Source organism: Grammomys surdaster, unplaced genomic scaffold (assembly GCF_004785775.1).
Source record: "Grammomys surdaster isolate TR1022 unplaced genomic scaffold, NIH_TR_1.0 146, whole genome shotgun sequence".
Lineage (NCBI taxonomy): Eukaryota > Metazoa > Chordata > Mammalia > Rodentia > Muridae > Grammomys > Grammomys surdaster.
In genome coordinates, this window is record NW_021604604.1 from 741545 (window position 1) to 762750 (window position 21206).

The window sequence follows — 21206 nt, forward strand, 5'->3', positions numbered from 1 at the left end:
CTTCTTCTTCTTCTTCTTCTTCTTCTTCTTCTTCTTCTTCTTCTTCTCCTTCTCCTTCTCCTTCTCCTTCTCCTTCTCCTTCTCCTTCTCCTTCTCCTTCTCCTTCTCCTTCTCCTTCTCCTTCTCCTTCTCCTTCTTCTTCTTCTTCTTCTTCTTCTTCTCCTTCTCCTCTGCCTCCCTCCTTCTTCTCCTTCTCTTCCTCCTTCTCATTATTATTATTTTGCTGTTGTTGTTGTTATTGGTAGAGACATGTAATCAGGATTTGTTGAGCAATCAAAAACAATGCTTTGTTTTGTTCTTAATATCCCTTTGCATACTTTAAAAAGAAAGACTGGAGAGTTTTATAGATGGAGAATTCTTTAAACATTACAATTTCCTGAAAATTGCAGTATAACTAAAACTTGAAATTTCTTTAAATATCATGATGAACAGAAATGACAGGATTGACAAGTATCACAAACATAGGCATTAAAAATATTAAACATTTAAAATATTGAACCTCAGCATCATCACTAATATATTACTTAAAATATATTTATTATATCAAATTTTTAATTTTACAATGATTTTAAGTGTTAAGAACTCTTTGTACTTAATAGATTCTTCCTTAAATTAAGAAGATTAAATTGAGATATAAGTTTAATTGACTTTCTGTATCTGCTAAGTCTCCATAGACATGACATTATTCAATTTGATCATTACAACCATTTTATCAGATGGTCAAAGCAGACTTAGGGGGTGAGGAAACTGAAAGACCACAGAGGCCAGGGTTTCTTAACCCAGCACTGCTGGCATTTGGGTGTGGAGAGCTTTGCTGTAGGAGCTGCCCTCTGAGCTGTAGGTGACGTGACTGACTACATCCTGAGCTCCTACCCACTACATGGGAGTGCTCACCTCTAAGGCATGACATTTCCAAATGTCTCCCGATAGTGGTAGATATCTTCTGATGGGCACCATGACTCCTACTTCAGAACGGTTGGTGCAGTCTCATGGCTACACAGCATGTGGTAGCATTGGGCTGAGAACTCAGATCTCCCAGCTTCTTCAGTACAGAGCCTTCGACCTTTGATCCTCCAGCATCTTTCACATACGTCTTCTCCCACCACAGAGACTTCCCAGTGCACAGCAGAGTCTCCTAGACTCAACTAATAATAGCTACATTTTGCACAAATAAAATGTTTCCTCCCTAGGTTGCCTAGACTACTCACTGTTGTATGTCCTATAATCCTCCTGAAGATTTAAAAATATATAAACAGCACAATGGAAAAACTAAGGAACCTACATACCTCTTTATAAAGTTAGCAAAGAGTATCCGATGTGAGTAACCAAGCCTTCGGATTCTCGCTGTTTCCAAAATCCCTGTGCAACGCAGTTGGAGCAGAACTTTCTCCTTGTCGTATTTTCTTGCCTGTCGCTCATTATTTGGCTTGATGCAACGGACAAAATGAGGTTGGCCCACCACCATTTTAGATAACAAATCCATCAAGGAGTACTAGAATATACAAGAATCAGTTTCATGGTATGATATTTAAAATGTCTGAGCTTGTAGGTCTTCATTTTCACTACAAGGTTACAGATTTTAAAAATGTTACAAATGGCCAGTCATAGTAAATGGAAAAGATCTGATATAATGAAGAACAACTCTCTAAATATTACAGATTCAATGCTAAATATGTAGAGGCAGTAACTAGGAGGTTGCCTATGAAAAGTTTGCCTACAAACTTTTAAGGCAGCACTAATTAAGTGATAAATTTATTTACTTATTTTTACATACGTTCTAAGTAATTATATCCTACCAAGCAAATATACCAAGTTATAATGTCGAGACACACAATGTGGTTAATTTACTTTATATACTAATTCCCTCACCCTACTCTGTCTTTGTAGAAAGTACAAGAAGCAATTCTGTTAGAATCATCTAGTTTAAAATTAGGGCAGAAAAGTTAGTTTTATATATAGGACATATATAAAAATAATCAAAGTGATATCCATTTAACAATTATACTGTGCTATAGTGTATTATCAAATTGCTTTGTGGAGAATATTTTATTAATATAAATATTAAAACTATATTCTGTATCAATGCCTTATTACAATAGTAACAGATTATCAATTAAGAATAACCTATTAGGATTAACAGAACCCATTTAAGGTGGAACCTCAGCAAAGTTGCCATCTCTAAGACCAGGAACAGGATCAGAACTTCCTGGTAAGGCAGAGAGAGAATAGACACAGCATGGAGGACTGGACTTTTAGTGTTAGAAATACAAATATCTAGAGTCCCAGGGCCAGTGCAACCCAAATACAGGCAACTGACAAATCTGCTGCATTCCCGTGCTCTCCTAAGGGACCAGCTCAGATGTCATCCTCCCAGACAGATACATCTGCTACTCTGGAGTCCTCTGATTACATTATCTGTGAGTCATCCTTCCTTTAGTCATGCAAACATCTGCCAGGCACTGGGATCCAAAGGTGACAATGGCTGATGGCTTTCTGAGCAATTTAGGCACTTGGATTTCCTTAGGACTAAGGCATAGTCACTCTTGTTCCATTCCAGTCAGCAGAATAAAAAATAGCTCGAGAACATATTACGTACTGCATGGAATTATCCTCTGTCAATTTTTACTTCAGCCTGATGATTAAAAGGATCTTATAACCTGTTCAGATTTAACATACACACAGTGTTTGTTGCTAACAACAGTGGTATGATAACAGTGTGAACAACTCACTTTAAAACGAACTATTCTGGCTGTAAGTATGTTTAGTGGTTCACATGTGCTGTCTTGATTATATAACAGGACTTATTAGCAGTGGACGTAGACTGTAAGCGTGTAAATGTGCCAGGCAATCCTCAAGGAGGATTTGACAGTGTCTACTGTAGACTTAGGGCTGTGAGAATACATATATTCTTGCATGCACAAGTATTCAGACAGTTTAAAAATGACTCCGTTACAGAAATGAATAAATTCGCTAGACACCAATAGTATGTTTAATTTAATTGCATCCATGACTTTCATATTAAGTGACATTGTTAGTGATTTCCAGGTTTTAGGTTGCATTTTCTCCTTCATTCTGGGTGGCTGGTTCAGAAGAGATAAGTGAAGCTGGAACTATACTGAGAGTGGTTATTTCAGGTGCTTGAACACAGGAAGGAGAGTGATTCTTTTCTGTTTTTCTCCCATAAAGTCTAAGAAAGGTCACTTTGCTCCTAAGCCATGGTGTGCTACTGTGTCTGGTGATCTCTTCCTTGCCCCAGTCCTATAATGAGCTCTCTCCTCCTGATGAAGATATTGGCTTGTGCATGTTCAAGGAATATGGGCTGCAGAGCCTTGCCCCATCTGTCCATCCCCAAACCATTAAAGGGCAGCAAATTAAAAGTCCTCCTTTAAAAAATTTGTATTTTTATTCTAATGAGAATGCATTTGGATGCACAGACACATCTATCTATCTATCTATCTATCTATCTATCTATCTATCTATCTATCAATCATCTATATTTCAAGACAGGGTACCACTATGTAGCCCTGACTATCCTATAACTCACTATGTAGACCAGGTTATCCTTGACCTCATAGAGATCTGCCAGCCTCCTGAGTGCTGTGATGAATAAGATGTCTGTCTCTGTCTCTGTCTCTCTGTCTCTCTCTCTGTCTCTCTCTGTCTCTCTGTCTCTCTCTGTCTCTCTCTCTGTCTCTCTCTCTCTGTCTCTCTCTGTCTCTCTCTCTCTCTCTCTCTCTCTCTCTCTCTCTCTCTCTCTCTCTCTCTCTCTCTCTCTCTCTCTCAGACAGGGTCTTACTTATGTGGTCATGGCAGTCCTGGAACTTGCTGTGTAAACCAGGCTGGCTTTGAACTTAACAGAGATCTGCCAGCCTCTGCTGGGGTTAAAGGTGAGTGCTATCATATCCAGTTCATAAGGAAAAACTTTAATGAAATTATAGAATTCCATTACAATTTTCAAGGGTTTCATTACTTCATAGGAGAAATAACAAAATAAACCTATCCACAAATGAAACTATTTGCTAACATATCCTGTATCCATTGCAGTTGAATTGGGTGTAATATGCATTGTCTTTTGCCAATTACACTTTTTTATGTCTAACTCATTTAGAATGAACTTTAAATACAATGTATTATAGTTTAACATCTTACTCTAAAATATGATGAGACCGTTTGCGTTTTGACGTTGGTGGTTTCACAGGCATGATGCGTGATGTCTCTAGTTTCACCCTAAGGAGATCAAAGAAGACAGTGAGGTCTTATCATTTTCTTCATATTGTGATCTACAAGAACTATGCGGTATTTTCTATCAATTTATCTTAGTCTAGATGTTAAACGCAAACATCCACACATGTTATTGCTATTTGTACTTTAAGAACTGCTGGGAGAGCCTCATTGATGTGTGGACTCGTCTCGTGCAGAACATGAATGTTTCTGACCTCGATCACATGCACATTTTTATTTGGCAATTGTATAACATTTGAAGATTAAGAAAAGTTAGGAGTATATCTGAAAGGCATGGTATTTTAGCTGCAGTCAATAAAGCAATCATAATGTATGCATCTGGTAATTGAGAAGAAAAAGCAAAAGAATGGAGAGATAAGCTTGCTCTCAGGGGCACAGAAGCATCACCAAAGGGAGGTGCATAATCTTACCTTGGTCAGGTTTGTGGATTTTTCTGAATTCCGCATCTGATAGTTTATTATATTTTTAGTTTTAGAAAGTGGCAGATTACCTATGGGAATGTAGATAACATTAATTTGTCTTTTAGAATCCTTAGTTGCTGGATAATTTTTCTATTTATTTCAAGTATTTTGAGCATATTAAGACTCAGAAGCTTGGTTACTTATTTATTCAAATAAGGATAAAGAATATTATATGAAAATAATAATTTTGTTTGTTTTTCCAGACAGGCTTTCTCTGTGTAGCCCTGGCTTTCCTGGACTTCCCTTTGTAGACTGGGGCTGACTTCAACTTCATAGAGATCTGCCTGCTTCTATCTCCTGAAATGTAGGATTGAAGGTGTGTGCCACCACTGACAGGCTATAGCAAATCTTTTCCTGTTTTTGGTTTTGTATCCTCCTCTTCTCCCTCTTCCTCTTCTCCCTCTTTCCCTTCCTGTTCCTCTTTCTCTTGCTCTTCATCTTTTTTGAGAGTCTCTTGCTATATAGTCCAGAATGACTTTATACTCCTGCTTCAGCCTCCTGACTGTAGCAGCACAGACATGTACCACCACACCCAGCTACCACAAATCCCAAATTCAGAAAAAAGAAAGAAAACCCCAACCTCCTCACTTGACACAATGGGAAAGGTTGCGGTGACTGAAAGCTTTCCTCTCAATTATGAGAAGAGATGGGCAGATTATAATGAACGGTGAACTCACTTTGCATGTGAGTTGTTTGTGTGTGTGCATATGTGTGTGTTAAATTGCATGTGAATGTGTGTTAAGTAGTTTCTGAGTTTTTTTTTCTAATTCAAACAGGGTTTCACAGTGAGCTCTAAAGTCACATGAAGTGCTTTTAGCAAATCAAATGTGAGTGAACTCAATATGAACACCCAGTCTTAGCATTCCCGTGTGTGCTGTGTGCAATTCAAGACCGTGAAACAGTGAAGGTTGTAAAAGCCAGTAAGACTTAGCTTTGAATCATAGCTATTGTTCTTAGTTGGGGTGCTATTCTATTAATATTCTGTGGTTTCAATGCTTAAATAAGGCTTACTTATTTAAGTATTTAAATAAAATGTGAATGTACGTATGGCATACAAAGGGTCTGGAGCAAAACTTTTACATATATGTTTGAGGATATGGAAGGGATTCAAGGGTGGGAGAATTATGTTTTTAACAAATGGTGTTTGAACAATCAGAGAAGGATTATGGGGGAGGAGAGATCACAGGGGCTGTGAGGAAGATCATGTCTGTGATTAATATGCTCTCTACTGGTTATGAGGATGTATATATGGGGTCTTTATATATGTGAAAACATTCAATTTTATTGGCTAAATATTTCAGTTATACATCAGTAAAACTACTAAAATGTTTACAGAAATATTTTAAACTACAATGTGAAGAACTCAAACCAGATATTTTCCCACAATAAATAAAGTGAGGATGAGTAAGGAGAGGAGTAAGGGGTAGGATAACACGGACTTAATAAACAGAGAGCTCGTGAACACCAGGGACTGTGTACAGCTGCCCATTCCTGAAAACAGCAGGTTTCCTTTCAAGGAGAGAGAACTCCTCTGTATTTTCTGATGAGGTTGTCAAATACTTTTCTTTATAAAAGCCTCGCTTCTTTATATTACTTTCTATGTCTCTCTTTGGTTAGGAATAAGTGAATATTTAGTGAATTGAAAATCAACACAAAATATTGAGGACTATGGTCACAAATAAATCACATCAATGGAAACTACTTGATAGGGCTTAGAGGAACTTTCCCAAACATCAACTGCCTTACCTGTTTTGGTCAGAGGGTGGTTGACAAGTTGCCGAATTACACTGTTTTCTGATGACCTCAAAAGCAACACAATATCAGTTGGGAGAGTGTCTCTGTTTTTAGCCAAGAACCCACTAGCACTATAGAGGACCTGTTGATACACAGTGTTATGGTGATTGTTATAACCAGTCACTGTCATTCTCAATGTTTAATTAAAGCCCAGTCCTTACTGAGCAACAGACACACAAGATTCTGTATGCCATTCCTTACCGTTTGATTAGAAATGTGAATCTGATATGCTCCTTTTTTATTTGAAGGGATGAGAAGCACTGACCTTTTCTAATTTCCCTGAGTACTGGTACAGCTCTACTGACTTCAACATGATCTGTTTTACCTAACTTGGAGACTGGATGCTATAGGGGTATGTTTCTGGTACTTCTAAATAATTTAAAGACCTTGAAAATATGAACACATTCCAAAAATTCTGATGGATAATCAAAATGTGTAGTTATGAATTGAATCATGTCAATCCAGAAATTGTGTTAAAGATATCTGTAGTAGTCACATAGAGAACAGACCATAAGACTGTTGAGTGAGATGACATCTGTCTACAAGCCAGAAGAAGAGGCTTCATTAGACAACAACCTACTCAGGGTACCTAGGACTCACACTTTCAGCTTCTAGAACAGCAACAATAAATTTCTCCTCTTTGGACCTTCAGCCAGTATTTTAGTTGTAAACCAAATAATACACTTACTAAAAACAACTGGATAAAATGATAATAGACAACTCTTCATTGATGGTCAAAGCAGCCTTTATTTGTTATGTCAAACACTAAGTAAGGATCAGGGAAGGTTATAATGAAAATGCCTTAAGGTATATATAGTTCTTAAAAAATTAAAAAGATAGGTGTATGTGTGTTTTGCCTGCGTGTATGTACATGCACCATTTTTCACAGTGCTCACCAACACCAGAAGAGGGCATCACATCCTCTGGAATTGGAGTTACAGACAGCTGTTAGCTTCCACGTGTGTGCTGGAAACCAAACCCTCTGGTCCTCTGGAAGAGCAGCCGCTGTTCTTAACCACTAAGCTGTCTCTCCAGCTCCTCAATTTAAATGATATATTGTTAATGACAAAGGTCACTGGGGCATTCCCTGGCCCACAGAAGTGGCCAAATGAACAAAAATATAGGCCTTCTCAATTAGTTTATTTGTCAATGATTTCTTATATTGTACATTCTTTCTTGATTTTAATCTTTATACCTCAACAGTTATGGCACAGTTCTGAGGGGATAGCCCATTATTCTCCATGGAGGAGTGTGGAGAGCTTTTGTAGCCGACTTCTAGGAATTTGGCAGGAATTTGACTTTGGGCTAGGACAAGGAAGTAAGCTCAGGCAAGAATTTGACTTTGGGCTAGGACAAGGAAGTAAGCTCAGGCAAGAATTTGACTTTGGGCTAGGACAAGGAAGTAAGCTCAGGCAAGAATTTGACTTTGGGCTAGGACAAGGATGTAGGCTCAAGATCTTGATCATCTTGATAAGTCCAGGAATATTACGGGAGTTTGTTTATTGCCTTGTTTGTTCCTTGACTTAGAACTGACCTTATTATTTGCATGTACTTAAAATGGTATAAAAGCAGACTGGGAAAAAAAATAAAAAATAAACCCGCTTCAGCCTCAGCATTGACTGGAGTCGTGTTATAATATTGTCTAATTGTTTTTTTTTCAATCCTCACTCCCTCCCTTGAGACCCTGTTGACTGACTGAGCTGTCTTGGTTAGAGGAGAAAGTGTCACCTGGGAGTAAGACAATATATTTGAGGTTTGACAGGTATACAGTTGTGTTTCAACAAATGTATGAATGCTTCTCTAAAGTCCTGACCATCCATTAGTCAGCTGAACACATCTGAGGCAGCACTACTAGCTGACTTCTCTTAACATTCTCTCTCTCTCTCCCTCCCCCTCTCTCAGTCTCTCTCTCTCTCTCTCTCTCTCTCTCTGCGTCTCTGTCTCTGTCTCTGTCTCTGTCTCTCTCTGTCTTAGAGCATTGGTTGGAAGAGTACAGATGAGGAGAGAGAGGAGAGAGATTGAGAAAGAAAGTGAGAAAGAGCGAGAGAGGAGAAGAGTGGTAGAGAGGGAGTGACTGCCTCCAGCCCCATTCTTGGACAAAAGGTGAGAGACAGTTCTGGAAAATGCCCCAAACTATTGTGTATAAGAGTAAAATATAGTTAACCACTGCCAGCTAGTCATTGCCATCAGACTGAATGATCAGGGAGACAGGCTGACAGGAGAATTAGTACTAGATAGAGGTTAGATACGGCCACCTCATTAGAACTATCTCCCAATAGTACAAGGTCAGCTCTTCTGATACCATTGATAGAATGGTGGAGAGACATCACAGTTCTTGCAAGTTCTTACTTTTCCTGCATAGTGGTGAATGCCAAAACTGAGCTCCATTCTTTTGGGTCTCCAGAAGTACTGTGACTTCAGGTTGTCTTCAAACTTTTCTGTGGAAGAAAATTGAACTCCAATATTAGGCTTAGAGGAGATCCTAAAGTAAAATTGATGGTCAGAAGTTATTTTTTCCCACACAATGCATGATGAACGGAGACATTTTAATATACTAAATTCATGAAGTTAAACAAATGTTTATCACTACATCATAGTTTAGAGCAGGTCTCAAATGTCAGCATGGGTCAGAGTCACCTGGAAGATCTGTATAGGTGCAGGGTATTTGGCCTCACACTGTGAGTGCAGTACTTGATAGGCCTGGGGAAGGAGCCACGAATTCACTAGCTCCAGGTACTGCTGATGCTCTCATTGTGAATGCTACACTGTGATGCTAGCTCTAGCCCTAAAGCCCTGGTGGCTTGGCTTTTCTATCTATTTGATTAGGTTCATAAATGTAGAGGGTGGTTCTTCTGATGCTTTGATCAGGAATCTGAACCCCCCCCCCCCCCCCCCACAATGAAAGAACCCCGAGAGGGGAGACCCTTACTCATGTCATGGGAAATCACCCAATGACTCACAAGACTCCAATCTTGATGCAATCAGCAAGAGGTTTATTTCAAGAATCAGCACTGAGGCTGATTCGTAACCCACACATGGGGCAGAGGAGCTCGACCACAAGCTCAGGGAGCGTAGGGTATTTAAAGGAAAAAACCACAAACCAGGGGGAATGAAGGGGGTTTCTGGAAAGTACCAGTGGAAAGTTCCAGCCCATTGTTCCAGCCCAGGGTTCAAGGAACAGTCATGAAGGAAGTACAGACTTTTCTCAAGAACTCAGTCTTACTCAACCATCTATTTTGTGGTCAGCCAAGTTCCTGGAACACAGTGCTCATGAACTAGCTGACCTGCTCTCTTGGTTCCACTCTGTCTGCTTGTCTGCTAGGGGTAAAAGTTTTTCTATTCTTTCTTTTTTCCTTTCAAATCTACTTACTGACTCTGAAGATCCTTGCCCTCAATTGGTTTTTGACCTATCAATAAAGTTGCCAATAGCCAAGAGTTGTGTGGGCAGGAGTATGAGTATAGGGCGAGACTGAGAGAGAGAGGAGAAGTGGGTGCAATAATAGAGGAGATAAAGCTAACAGTCCTGGGGTAGCAGGGGAAGATTTAGGAGGAGTGCCCAGTCGTTGAGTTAGCCAATGCATTTGAGAATAACTGGTGTTTGTGTGTGTGTGTTTCTATTCGAAGATATGAGATAGTTCCTGGGCGGGTTTGAGTGTGCTACCAGCTAGAACTCAAAGCAGTGTAGACAAAGCTACACGCAACACAGAAAGGCACAATGGGTTCGTAAAGGCAGTCAAATTTCTATCAGAATTTTAACACATCCAAGCACTTGCTGTGAAATTATTTTCCCTATGATTTTTTCCTTTTTTTTGTTTGGTGTCAAAAGGACAAAACAACCATCATGTCAGGAGAAAGCAATGCCACATTTAACAAAAGTAAGTGAGGAAGAAATTAATGTACACTTTCTTTAAGTACTTGCATGTATGTTATGAATATCCTCACGAGTGGGAAATAAGGTGTTCCACATTAAAATGACCTCTTTTCTATTATAAGTTGGACATTTTCATTTTAAGTATTTTCTTTCTAGAGAGGGTCTCATGTATCCCTTGTGATGTAGACAAGAATAACCTTGAACATCTGACCCTTTAGCCTCCACCTCCTGACTGCTGGGATTAGAAGCAAGCACCATCAAACCCAGTTTACAAAGCATAAGTCATCAAAACCAGAGCTTTGAATATGCTGGTGTGATGTTTAATCTTGATGGCCACTTTGATTGGATCTTGAATCAGCTAAGAGGCCTGTGAGCAAGTATATTTCCTAGAATGATAAATTTAGGTGAGAAAACCCTCCCCTAGAGTGTGTAGGGCTTTCTGGCTGTGACCCTGATATAAAAAGGTCTGAAGGATAAGCAAGCTGTCTGCTTGTCTTCTTTTACCTCTTGCTCTTGAGCCCATCTCTCCCTTCGGTGTTGCTGCTATCTTCCTCTGGGACAATGGCTTCTTCTGGCCTTCTAACATGAGCAAGGTGTCAGTGGCCCTCTGGAAATCTTCCAGGAGCTTTAGTGTTAGATTAGAGCTGCTGATGTTTCCATCCTTGTGGACTGAGCTTCTTCAACATATAGACAGCCATTCTTGAACTGCTCATGCTATATCATGCCAGCCAATCGAACACACCTCTTTTGTGATGTGCATTGATCCATAGATTCTCTTCTTCTAGAGAACTCTTCTGTACACAAATTAAGTGCACTTTTTACTAGCTGAGCTATGTCCCCACCCTGGGACAATTTTCTTTTGATTGTGATAGTCTGGCTTTGTCACTAATATCCCAAATCTGCATAAATTAGATACATTGATATAAAATTTTCTTTTTTTGTGGGGGCTTGAGAGATGGTTCAGTGGGCAAAGTACAAAGGACCTGAGATTTGCTTCCTAGAGCTCTCTTGTGGGGATGGATACCTATAACCCCAGCACTGGTAATAAAGGTGGAGACAAGAAGAACCAGAGGCTTGATGGTCAGCCAGTATATCTGAAACAGCGGCCTCAGGTTCAGTGAGAGATCCTGCCTCAAAAAATGAGACAGATAGCAGTAGAGGTATGCATCTGAAGTTGACCTCTGGATTTATTCCCATATGCACACACACTTACTCACATACACATAATGAACACCTACACATACCTACATGTACACCTACACACATCTATACACACATCTACACACACCTACACATACACACTCACACATACATATACACACACCTACACACACATACACACACCCACACACACTCCTACACACACATACACACACTTACTTACACACATACACACACACATACAGACTCATACACACACACACACACACACAAACATATGTCACATTTAAGTAAAATTTTTGTTCACAGCACTATTTTTTCCTTTCTGCTTACTGCTTCTTTTATCATCCCAGGGCTGTCTCTCTATTCTGCCCCCAACTTCTAACTTGGTGTTGGATAATTTTTATGGTGATTTATGATCCAAGATCCAGCATTTGGGTTTCTACCATAAAGGAAAGAGACATCCAATCTCCAATGTTGTTTAATTCATCGTTAAACATATTACCCTATTATAAATGTTACTGGTCAAAATATTTGGTCTAAAATTACTCCTTGAAAACCAGCTACTTCAGGCTTTGTAACAGCTGTTTTCTCCCAAATGATTTAAGAGAATTAAAAATTATTGCAACTTTTCTGGTGCCTCCAAAGGCTATATTGTCATTTCATGCTTAATACTCACCTATGAGGGTCTGGTCAGTGGCCTTGGGAAATCTGCTTTCCTCATCAAGCAGGGACAATAAGCCCATGGGCTTCTGTAGAAACATGTCCAAGAGGGGGCGGTTGTCTTCATATTCAATAACTCTAGCATCTACATCTTCATTTAGGTATTCATTCTGTAATAGGTTCAAACAGAAAAAAATCACTTAAAACTGTGAATAATGTATAGGTGGATAGTAATTACCCAGGTTTCTATTTTACATATTTTATAATGAATTGCTATCTGTGGCATTTTGTTTCTCCCTTTTCACAACTTCTAGCTTATTAAAATCAGCACCAGTCATAATCAGGAGACTAGTCAAAGGATTGCCAATCTCTCAAAATTATGTTGTTAACGGAATGTGGAATGGCCGTGTCCCAGAATTCACAGAGCACGACTGAAACAGACCCTAGAGTTATGCTTTTCCCATTGTCTCTGTCAAGGACACTCACATAATGTTCAGCTGTGATTTTAGATGCTGACATTGCTAGTGGAGTCGATAGCAGTAGGCAATGGGAACCATCTATAGGTTCAGAATCAAGGACACCTAAGTCCACATCTGGGGCCAGCTACATAATTCATTAGAATTTCCTAACTCTCTGTTTCCCTTCTCATCCATTTAACCAGCTCACAAGATAAAAATATATGGTATACTGATAATAATTTGTTTGTGAGTATATAACAAAACATATGAAATATAACCACACATAATCAGGAGCCACCAACAATGAAAGCAGAAGCATGGTGTGGTGGCTTGAAAATTCTCAGTCCAACATATATGTTTAAAATAAGACAGAGCTTAAGTCCTAAAGAGGAAAAAAAAAGAGACTCTACTCAGAAATAGTTTGCCCTGTATTAAATGAAAATATTTTCTTGAAGTTTTACAGCTCTTATTTTTGAAGGTAACCTTGAGAGAAGTCTGTAAACCTAGAATTATTTTACTGTTAGATACATTATGTTGACAGCACATAATAGCTTAAATCATAGCTTCAAAGTTTAAAAGAGTTTCCTATATTTTATATAGAAAGTGCATGAGGTTATGTTCTTAACTGATGCAATTGTCATTTCTATTTGTTGATGTCAAAATCCATTACACCCTTTTGTGGCAGATCATGTAGCACAGAGAAGAGTAAGCTGGAAGACATGGCTTCCTTTAAGTATTTTTTGTTTCATTATGGATTCCAGATAAACCATAGAGAATAAGACACTATTATTTTAATCAGGGCTTATAAAACATTTATAGCAAAACAAACACACACAAAACAATATACTGAATCCTGTAGGAAAGATTATGGAAAAATGCTCAACTATTTTTAAGCATATGTGGACACATAAATCTCATCATCCTTAGCCAGGACCTGGTTCTGTCCAGCGCATCAAAGACACATTTAAAGAAGATAGTGAGAAGAGTATGAACAGAATTCAGCTGAAGTGTTGAGAGTACGGACCTCCCTGCCCTGCTTCTACTGTCTAACTTCCCTTTAGAAAGTTAGGAGGTGCTCTCTAAGGTGCAGGGACCAAGAGGGAGGAAAGATGGTAGGAGCCAGACATCAGGGAGGATAGGAGGAGGACAGTGTCTTCTGGACATGACAGGACCACTGCACAGTTGTGTTCATCTGCACAAGACGTGCAGGAGATCAATTCAGTTAACATTTTACCATGGGACAAGGACGAGTTTATGAGCCTTAGCCACTGACAATAGTTGCTTCTGAAAGAGAGCAAGTCAGTTTTCTTCCAATTTTAGTATATGTGCTGCTGAAGTGAGCACCAAATCAATTTTCTTTAAGGGTATAGCTCCTGATAGATCAACTAAGTTCTACACTCTCCCACAATAAGTATATGAACAGCACAAATTGGAGTTCATTGGACACACACACACACACACACACACACACACACACACCACACACCACACCACAAAGTTGGGAGGAGGTAGGGACATAGGGGTGGAGGAGTTAAGAGGAGGAATGGGGATTGGAACAAAACACATAGTATGACATTCTCAAAGAAATAATAAAAATGTTAAAACAGATGGAGGTGCAAAGTCATTTAACTACATACTAAAAGGCAAGGGAAATCAGAAGGCTTGAAGGTTCTTCAAGTTCTGTTTCTCACTGCATTTTGAGTGTGAGTGGGTAAAACAGTCCATAAAAGATGCATCTGGGAGGCCATGGCCCAAAGGAACTTAAATACTTAATGCTTAAATCATCATCTTCCCCAGGGGGTATCCAGGATAATTCCACTGAGCCCTCAGATTTACACAGTAGCGTGAGAGGATAGGTCCATGTTCTGATAGAGACTTCAGCATGGCTTCTCAGCACAAATTTAAGCATACTTTCCTTAGCACAGGTTAGTAACATCATAAAGGTCACTCATTTTCATTTTGGTCTCATCTCTTCTGACAGATCATCTCTTGCTCTCTCTAACTAACTTAGCAAATTCCTTTCCACAACTGGTTATTCTTTGTGCACCCTACCATACTTTACATTATTTGTATAGTGTTTGTATTTATTACTTTCCATGTTTCTCATGTAATGAAAACTTTCATGAAAAGAGAAACTTTCTATTATTTCCCTCTGTATCTAGAAGGAACCTGACATATTACACATTACATGTATTTGTCCTTCCACACTAGCTGCACTCATATGCTCAGGCACTAACATCCAGTGTGATTGCATTTAGAGAAAGGATTTTAAGGAGGTACTTTGTAAAGAGGTTCCTAAGGGTGGGGCCCTAGTCCAGTATGACAGCTGTACTTCTAAGCAAAGTAACAGACATCTTGAGTTCCATGTACAGAAAAGACCTCTGTGAGGACACATGGGCATAATGGATATCATGACTCTGTAGAGATGCCTTGGGAGAAACCAACACCATCAATGCTTTCATCTCTGACCCTCAGTCTCTAGAGCAATGAAAGAATTAACTTCTATTGTTTCAACAAATTTTGTTAAGGTCTGTAGTATTTTATTACAGCAGCCTCAGCAAACTAGCATAATGACCTTTCTGGATTCTTTCTATCTATAAGAATTGATTTGAAAAGATCAGTTTTCCACAAGAGACAGCTCACACTGGGGAGGATGTGGAGTAAGTGGAGCACTTATACATTGCTGGTAGGAGTGCAAGCTCATACAACCACTATGGATATTAGTGTGGTAGTTCCTTAGGAAGATGGGAATCGATCTGCCTCAAGATCCAGCTATATAACTATTGGGTATATACCCAAATGATGCTTCACTCTACTACAAAGACAGTTACTCAGTCATATCCATTGCTGCACTATTCATAACATCTAGAAATTAGAAAAAAAATTATATTCTTCTCAACAAAAGAATTTATAAAGAAAATGTGGTACATTTACACAATGGAGTATTACTTAGCCATTATAAATGACATCATAAGATTTGCAGGAAAATGGATAGAACCAGAAAAAATCATAATGAATGAGGTATCCAAGACCCAGAAAAACAAATATGATATGTATCATGTATATGTGAATATTACTTGTTAAGTCAATGAATGATAACCAAGTTACAATCCATAGAACCATAGGTGGTAGATGTAACATAAGGAACTAGAGATAACAGATAGCTATCATTTGAAAAGTGAAATAGAATAAATATTTATGAATGTATGGGGGATTGTAATGGGAGGATCAGGTGCACAGAGAGAATAGTGGAAGGGAAGGAATATGGTAAGAGACAGCTAAAATTATGGACCATTGGAGCGGGAATATGGAAACCTCATAAGATATATGCATATGTGAGGATGATTTAAATAAAATCACCAAATAACGGGGGAGACAGAGACACGACTGGCCATCTCTTCTCAGTAAATGAAACTCCCAGTTCAGAGTTTGGATTACATCTAATTGAGTTGTTGGCCAAAGAAGCCCCATGGGAATCTCCAAACAACCCAAGCTATTGCCAGAAGTTGCTCTCCACAAGCAGACAGGAAGGTCCCATCCCTAAGGACAACACCTACATACTAATTGAACGTGGAGATGTCAAGCTGTTGTTTACATAGAGTCTTCACCTTATGTTCCAACATCTTTGTTGCAGGTGTTCTGCATCCTATTACAAAAAATATAAACACCAAGACAATCACAAACCCTTTACTTACAATGGTGTACCGCCTGCAAGATATGCTAAGGCAAGGGTGGCACAAAGCTTGTGAGAGTAACCAACCAAAATCTGATCTGACTAAAAGCCAATTTCCCAAGATAGAATCCATACTGGACACTGCTTGGGTGATCAAGATTCTTTTAACTAGATAGCTCAGACCTAGGGCAGATTCAAACAATACTAGTTAGAAAAAGAAACTATAGAGAAGAAATGACTAATGATATTCTGCCACACTCGTAGATCGGTGCTTTGTTCAGTCATCACTGGAGAAGCTTCCTCATTCAGTGGATGGAAACAAATATAAAGACCCCCAACCAGACATTGCACAGAGAGTAAGAGACCTTGGAACACTCAGCCCTAACTGGAATTTCTTTATCAAATTCCTCCCTTCTGGGCTCAGGTAACCTTGTGGATGAAGAGGCAGAAAGAGAAGATGAACACCAAGAAAACAAGGCCCTCTAAATCAATATTAGCAAGGCTCATATGAACCCATAGAGATGGAAGCGGCATGCACAAGGCCTGCATGGGTTGGCACCAGGTCCTCTGTGCTTGTATAATGGCTTCTAGCTTAGTGTTTTTATAGGATTCCTGAGTGTGCGAATGACTGGGCCTTTGGCTCTGTGCCCTCTCTTGGGCTCTATTCCTTCTGTTGATGTGTCTTGTCCAACTTCAGTGTGATTGTATGTATGTATGTATGTATGTATGTATGTATGTATATAAATTTGTTCTATAGCCAGGGAAGAATAAAGCATTAAATATCATATGGAATATTATATACTAAAAATAATGCAGGACAAATTAGAAAAACAGTGTTACCACAGGATATCTAGATGATAAAAAAAGAAGAGATATGAGTTATGGATGCTTGGGATTGACTGTTAAGAGATCTTAAGATATTTAATTAATATACATGGAAAAGCAGGTTATGAAGAGAAAAGAGGCACAGCTGCCAGAGAGAGGGTATGTGTTTTCAAAGTAAGCCACGTAGTTCATTAGTTGGACATCAACTTTCCATTGGTGTAACATTTTACTTGAGAAGCTATCAATTTAGATACAGTTATAAATCAGTCACTAAATATGTTTTATTACATTCTATGGTTTGAGAATGTCTACAAATATGAATTGAAGCTTAACTTTCAGCTGGATGTTCTGTTTTGAGAGGTGATGGGAACTTTGGGAGGTTTTCTTTAGCTGGAGACAGTGGGTCACCAAGGGGCGTTCCTCTGAAGGTTATAGCAAGCTTGTTGTCCCTCCTTCTGTTTCTTGTCAGTCACAAGCTAAGATACTCCTCTGCTACACTCCAGCTGCCAAACACGCAGGGAAGTAACCAGGGATAGAACTTTTAAGAAATCTTAAACTACATAACTTTCCTTTTAAGTCCATATAAACCTAAATTGTTCTCATAGGTATGTTGGTCAGAGTAATGAAATGTAGCTAATACACTATAGCCTATTGATTCTGTTTTATAACAAAAGGAATGTTTTACTCCTAAAACAGATAGTAGAAGTAAAACCCTAGGGTGATACTCAAAATATCTTTGTAACCAATTTTCCTATAGTGTCCTATGAAACACTGCAACAAAATTTAAATTGAGTTAACTAAAAACAAACAGATGAACAAACAAAACTTCCATAGTAAACCATTGTTTAGAGTTCAAAATCATAGAATAATCCCCCTCCTTTTTTTTTTTTTTTTTTTGTTTAAGTAAGACAAATGCTTTACTTGCGAAGAACTGTCTAGGGCATTTTGGGATGTGGTAGTAATTTAGAAGTATTTCTTTTAAACCTCTGAAAGATATTTAAAGGTGCTATGGGATAGTTTTCTTTAGCAAGCCCAAAGAGATAAGAAAAACATGAAGCTAATGGATGAAACAAACTTTTACCAGTCAACATGCTCTGTAAATACCAACATTCTATGTGATGTAAATACCAGTAACTACTGATCTATCTGTACATGGGTTGAAGGCTAGCCACAATGAAAGCAAGTTTTAACTCTGTGAGGAAGCAAAATCAGTGGTCTGACAGCACAAGCCAGTAACGTATCAGGTGGGTGATGCATGAGCGTATACTGTTCTCTTAAAGTCCATAGACAAACAAATCTACTTATTTCAGTGTCTTGTTTGAGTGAGTTCTCTATTGAGGCATTAGAGAAAAATAACACTGGTTTAATTAATATGTATTAAAACGTGGATACATCAGCCTTTGAAAGCACTAGAATCAGATTATGGGATGATCTTGATCTTGGACATAAGAGTTTGTGGTCTAGGGAAGAAGGCCATACTAAAAGTAAGGCTGGGGCTGTTTCAGTGTAGTAGGCATTGAAGAAACAGATGCTGTGTACTAAATATATTAAGGGATGGGAAGAAATCAGTGCAATGAAAGGGATGTTAAACATGCTTTCTTGGAGGTTGGCTTTGAGAATGATAGAGTGAAGGTCTCCGCCACAGAGCCAGGCAGAGTAAAGAAAGAACCGAAGGTTTCTATTTGCTCTTACTGTTAAGGTGATTTAATGATATATATCTGAACATTCAGAGGATGCTAATGGAGAAAAGTGGTAAAGGGACCAGAAAAGGGTTAGGAAGAATAAGACACTGAATATCGACTAGAACCTGCTATTCAGAGGGATAACTGAACCAATGCGTTTTCTTAAATGTATGTCCTTTACAGCATCAGTTGGCTGGACCACCCCATGCTCCCAGAGACTAGACCACCAACTAAGGAATGTACGGGGAGGGGTCTATGGCTCCAGATATATATGTAGCAGAGGATGGCCTTGCCTGACAGCAATGGGAGGGGAGGCCCTTGGTCCTGTGGAGGTTTGATGCTCTAGCGTGGGGGGGATGCTGGAGCAGTGGGGTGGGAGAGGGTGAGTGGATGGGTGAGCACCCTCATAGAAGCAAAGGGGAGGAGGAAGAGGGAGGATATGGGATGGGGGATTTGTGGAGGGGTAACCAGGAAGTGGGATATCATTTGAGATATAATGTAAATGAATGGAATGACTGATAGGTAGATAGATAGATAAATAAATAAATAAAAATATGTATGTCCTTTGCTTGGACTAAGGCGTGCCAAGATTGACAAGTTTTTGTTTGTGACCAGTATTTTCAAACTGCAAGTTTGAAATGACATCTGAACCTTCTAAATAAAAAAAAAAAGCATCTCCAATTTGCATAATTTAAATTAAAACATCAATTCTAATCAGTAAACACCAAACAAAGTAACATAATTTGAAGGTGACAAGTGACATACGAACTGATATTAAGTATGGCTCTTTTAGATTTAATAAAATAATTTAAATGTTCTTAATATGACAGTGTGCCAAATGCAATTCAGGTAACTCTCTGCTTTCTCTAAAAAGAAATACTGTTGAGGCTGAACCGTAAATTATACATTGTACCTGACAAAATTACTGCTTCATGGCATTTGCATCAAATGCATTATCTTGAATTCTGTTGCCTGGATACTATGATTCGAAAGTTTAATGCACTGTAGATGAATATTGAAATTTCAAATGGGATGTCAGCAGTGCATTCTAAAAAAATAGATGTTCGTAGGCACGGAGGAAATGTCTTTGTTTGCAGGGGCTCACAGTGGTTAAGTTTTAAAGAGAAGTGCACTGGTTTTGAGTGAAGAACTTAGAACATCACATGTCTAGTCAAATCAAATTCACACTGTATTTTTTGTTAAAGAGATGGAGAAAAGTAAACATTTTCCTTGTCTTTGAATGTTAAGGCATAAAATGTATGGATGATGTACTGTTTATTCTATGTAATTATGCACTAGCACATACACACACATACACACACATACACACACATCTTTAGTCCTTACTTCAACTTACCTGCTCCCATGCAAACACGTGCTGATTAAAATAATACTGGATCTGTTCATTTGCAATGTTAATGCACAACTGCTCAAAGGAATTTTTTTTGAAATTTTCAAAGCCGAATATATCAAGAATGCCGATGCTTAGCTCCTCATCTCCCCTGGAAGAGTTAAGGAAGTGTTTGTTGAGTTATTTCTCATTTCCTAAAGAGGCAAGGGGAAGCAGAACCTCTCAGAAATCCCACTGGCAACTGAATTAATTACATATCTGTCTCCGCAGAAAACAAAGATGATGGCAGTAAACTAATTGTAATATGCACATAGAACAGCATTTTTTCCGTACTGTAGAACTCACTCCCATCCTCACATACACCTTAACAGGAGTGAGGATTTCCTGCCGTGGGCTGGAAGCACAAAGTCACAAACCTATGCCAGTCAAGCATCACTCAGACACTCAGACACAGACAATCAAAGCAGTACCACAAAAGCAAATGTTTCTTTAAAATTGAAAATGTCTTTCTACAAATGCCTGAATTATTCTCCAAGAACTGTTATTTATTTTTTATTTATTTGCTTATTCATATGTAAATACAGATGAAGTGATGATGTAGAGAAAGATACAACTATGTAGGGATTCATCTTATCGTTAACTACTGTAAGCCAGCTGTGGTGTACACACCTGTAGTCTCAGCACTTTGAAGGCCAAGGCAGGAGACTCCCCAGTTCAAGTCTGGGATGCACAGTGAGATCATGCTTCAAAAACAAGCAAACAAACCCCAACCAAACAAAAACTAACACAAGTGGGGGAGAGATCAAACAATCAAACTTTAAAATACAAGTAAATGTTATTTTACACATGAATTATCTCAAATGCACATTCTTTCTGCTATTCCATACAGCTAGTTCTGTTCACTGAAAATTAGGTACCTGATAAAAATGTCTGTGTCTGTAAGACTGAAGTAGTTTTGATGTGTTCTTTAAAACCAAACTACAAAAATGCTTCCCTTTGTGCCCACCTTCCAGCAGTGTAGGTCA

The 21206-nt window shown here is 38.7% G+C and overlaps 1 protein-coding gene across 1 annotated transcript in view; it reads right to left on the bottom strand.

The window, feature by feature from the left end:
* Myo3a (myosin IIIA) overlaps nt 1–21206 on the bottom strand; it is a 192198-nt gene that overhangs the window by 43582 nt on the left and 127410 nt on the right. The window contains exons 19-25 of the mRNA XM_028764933.1: nt 20188–20332; nt 12209–12362; nt 8847–8935; nt 6450–6579; nt 4653–4732; nt 4150–4227; nt 1287–1492 (exon numbers count right to left, since the gene is read on the bottom strand). Of these exons, the coding sequence (XP_028620766.1) occupies nt 1287–1492; nt 4150–4227; nt 4653–4732; nt 6450–6579; nt 8847–8935; nt 12209–12362; nt 20188–20332 (882 nt within the window). The remainder of the gene's footprint in view (nt 1–1286; nt 1493–4149; nt 4228–4652; nt 4733–6449; nt 6580–8846; nt 8936–12208; nt 12363–20187; nt 20333–21206) is intronic.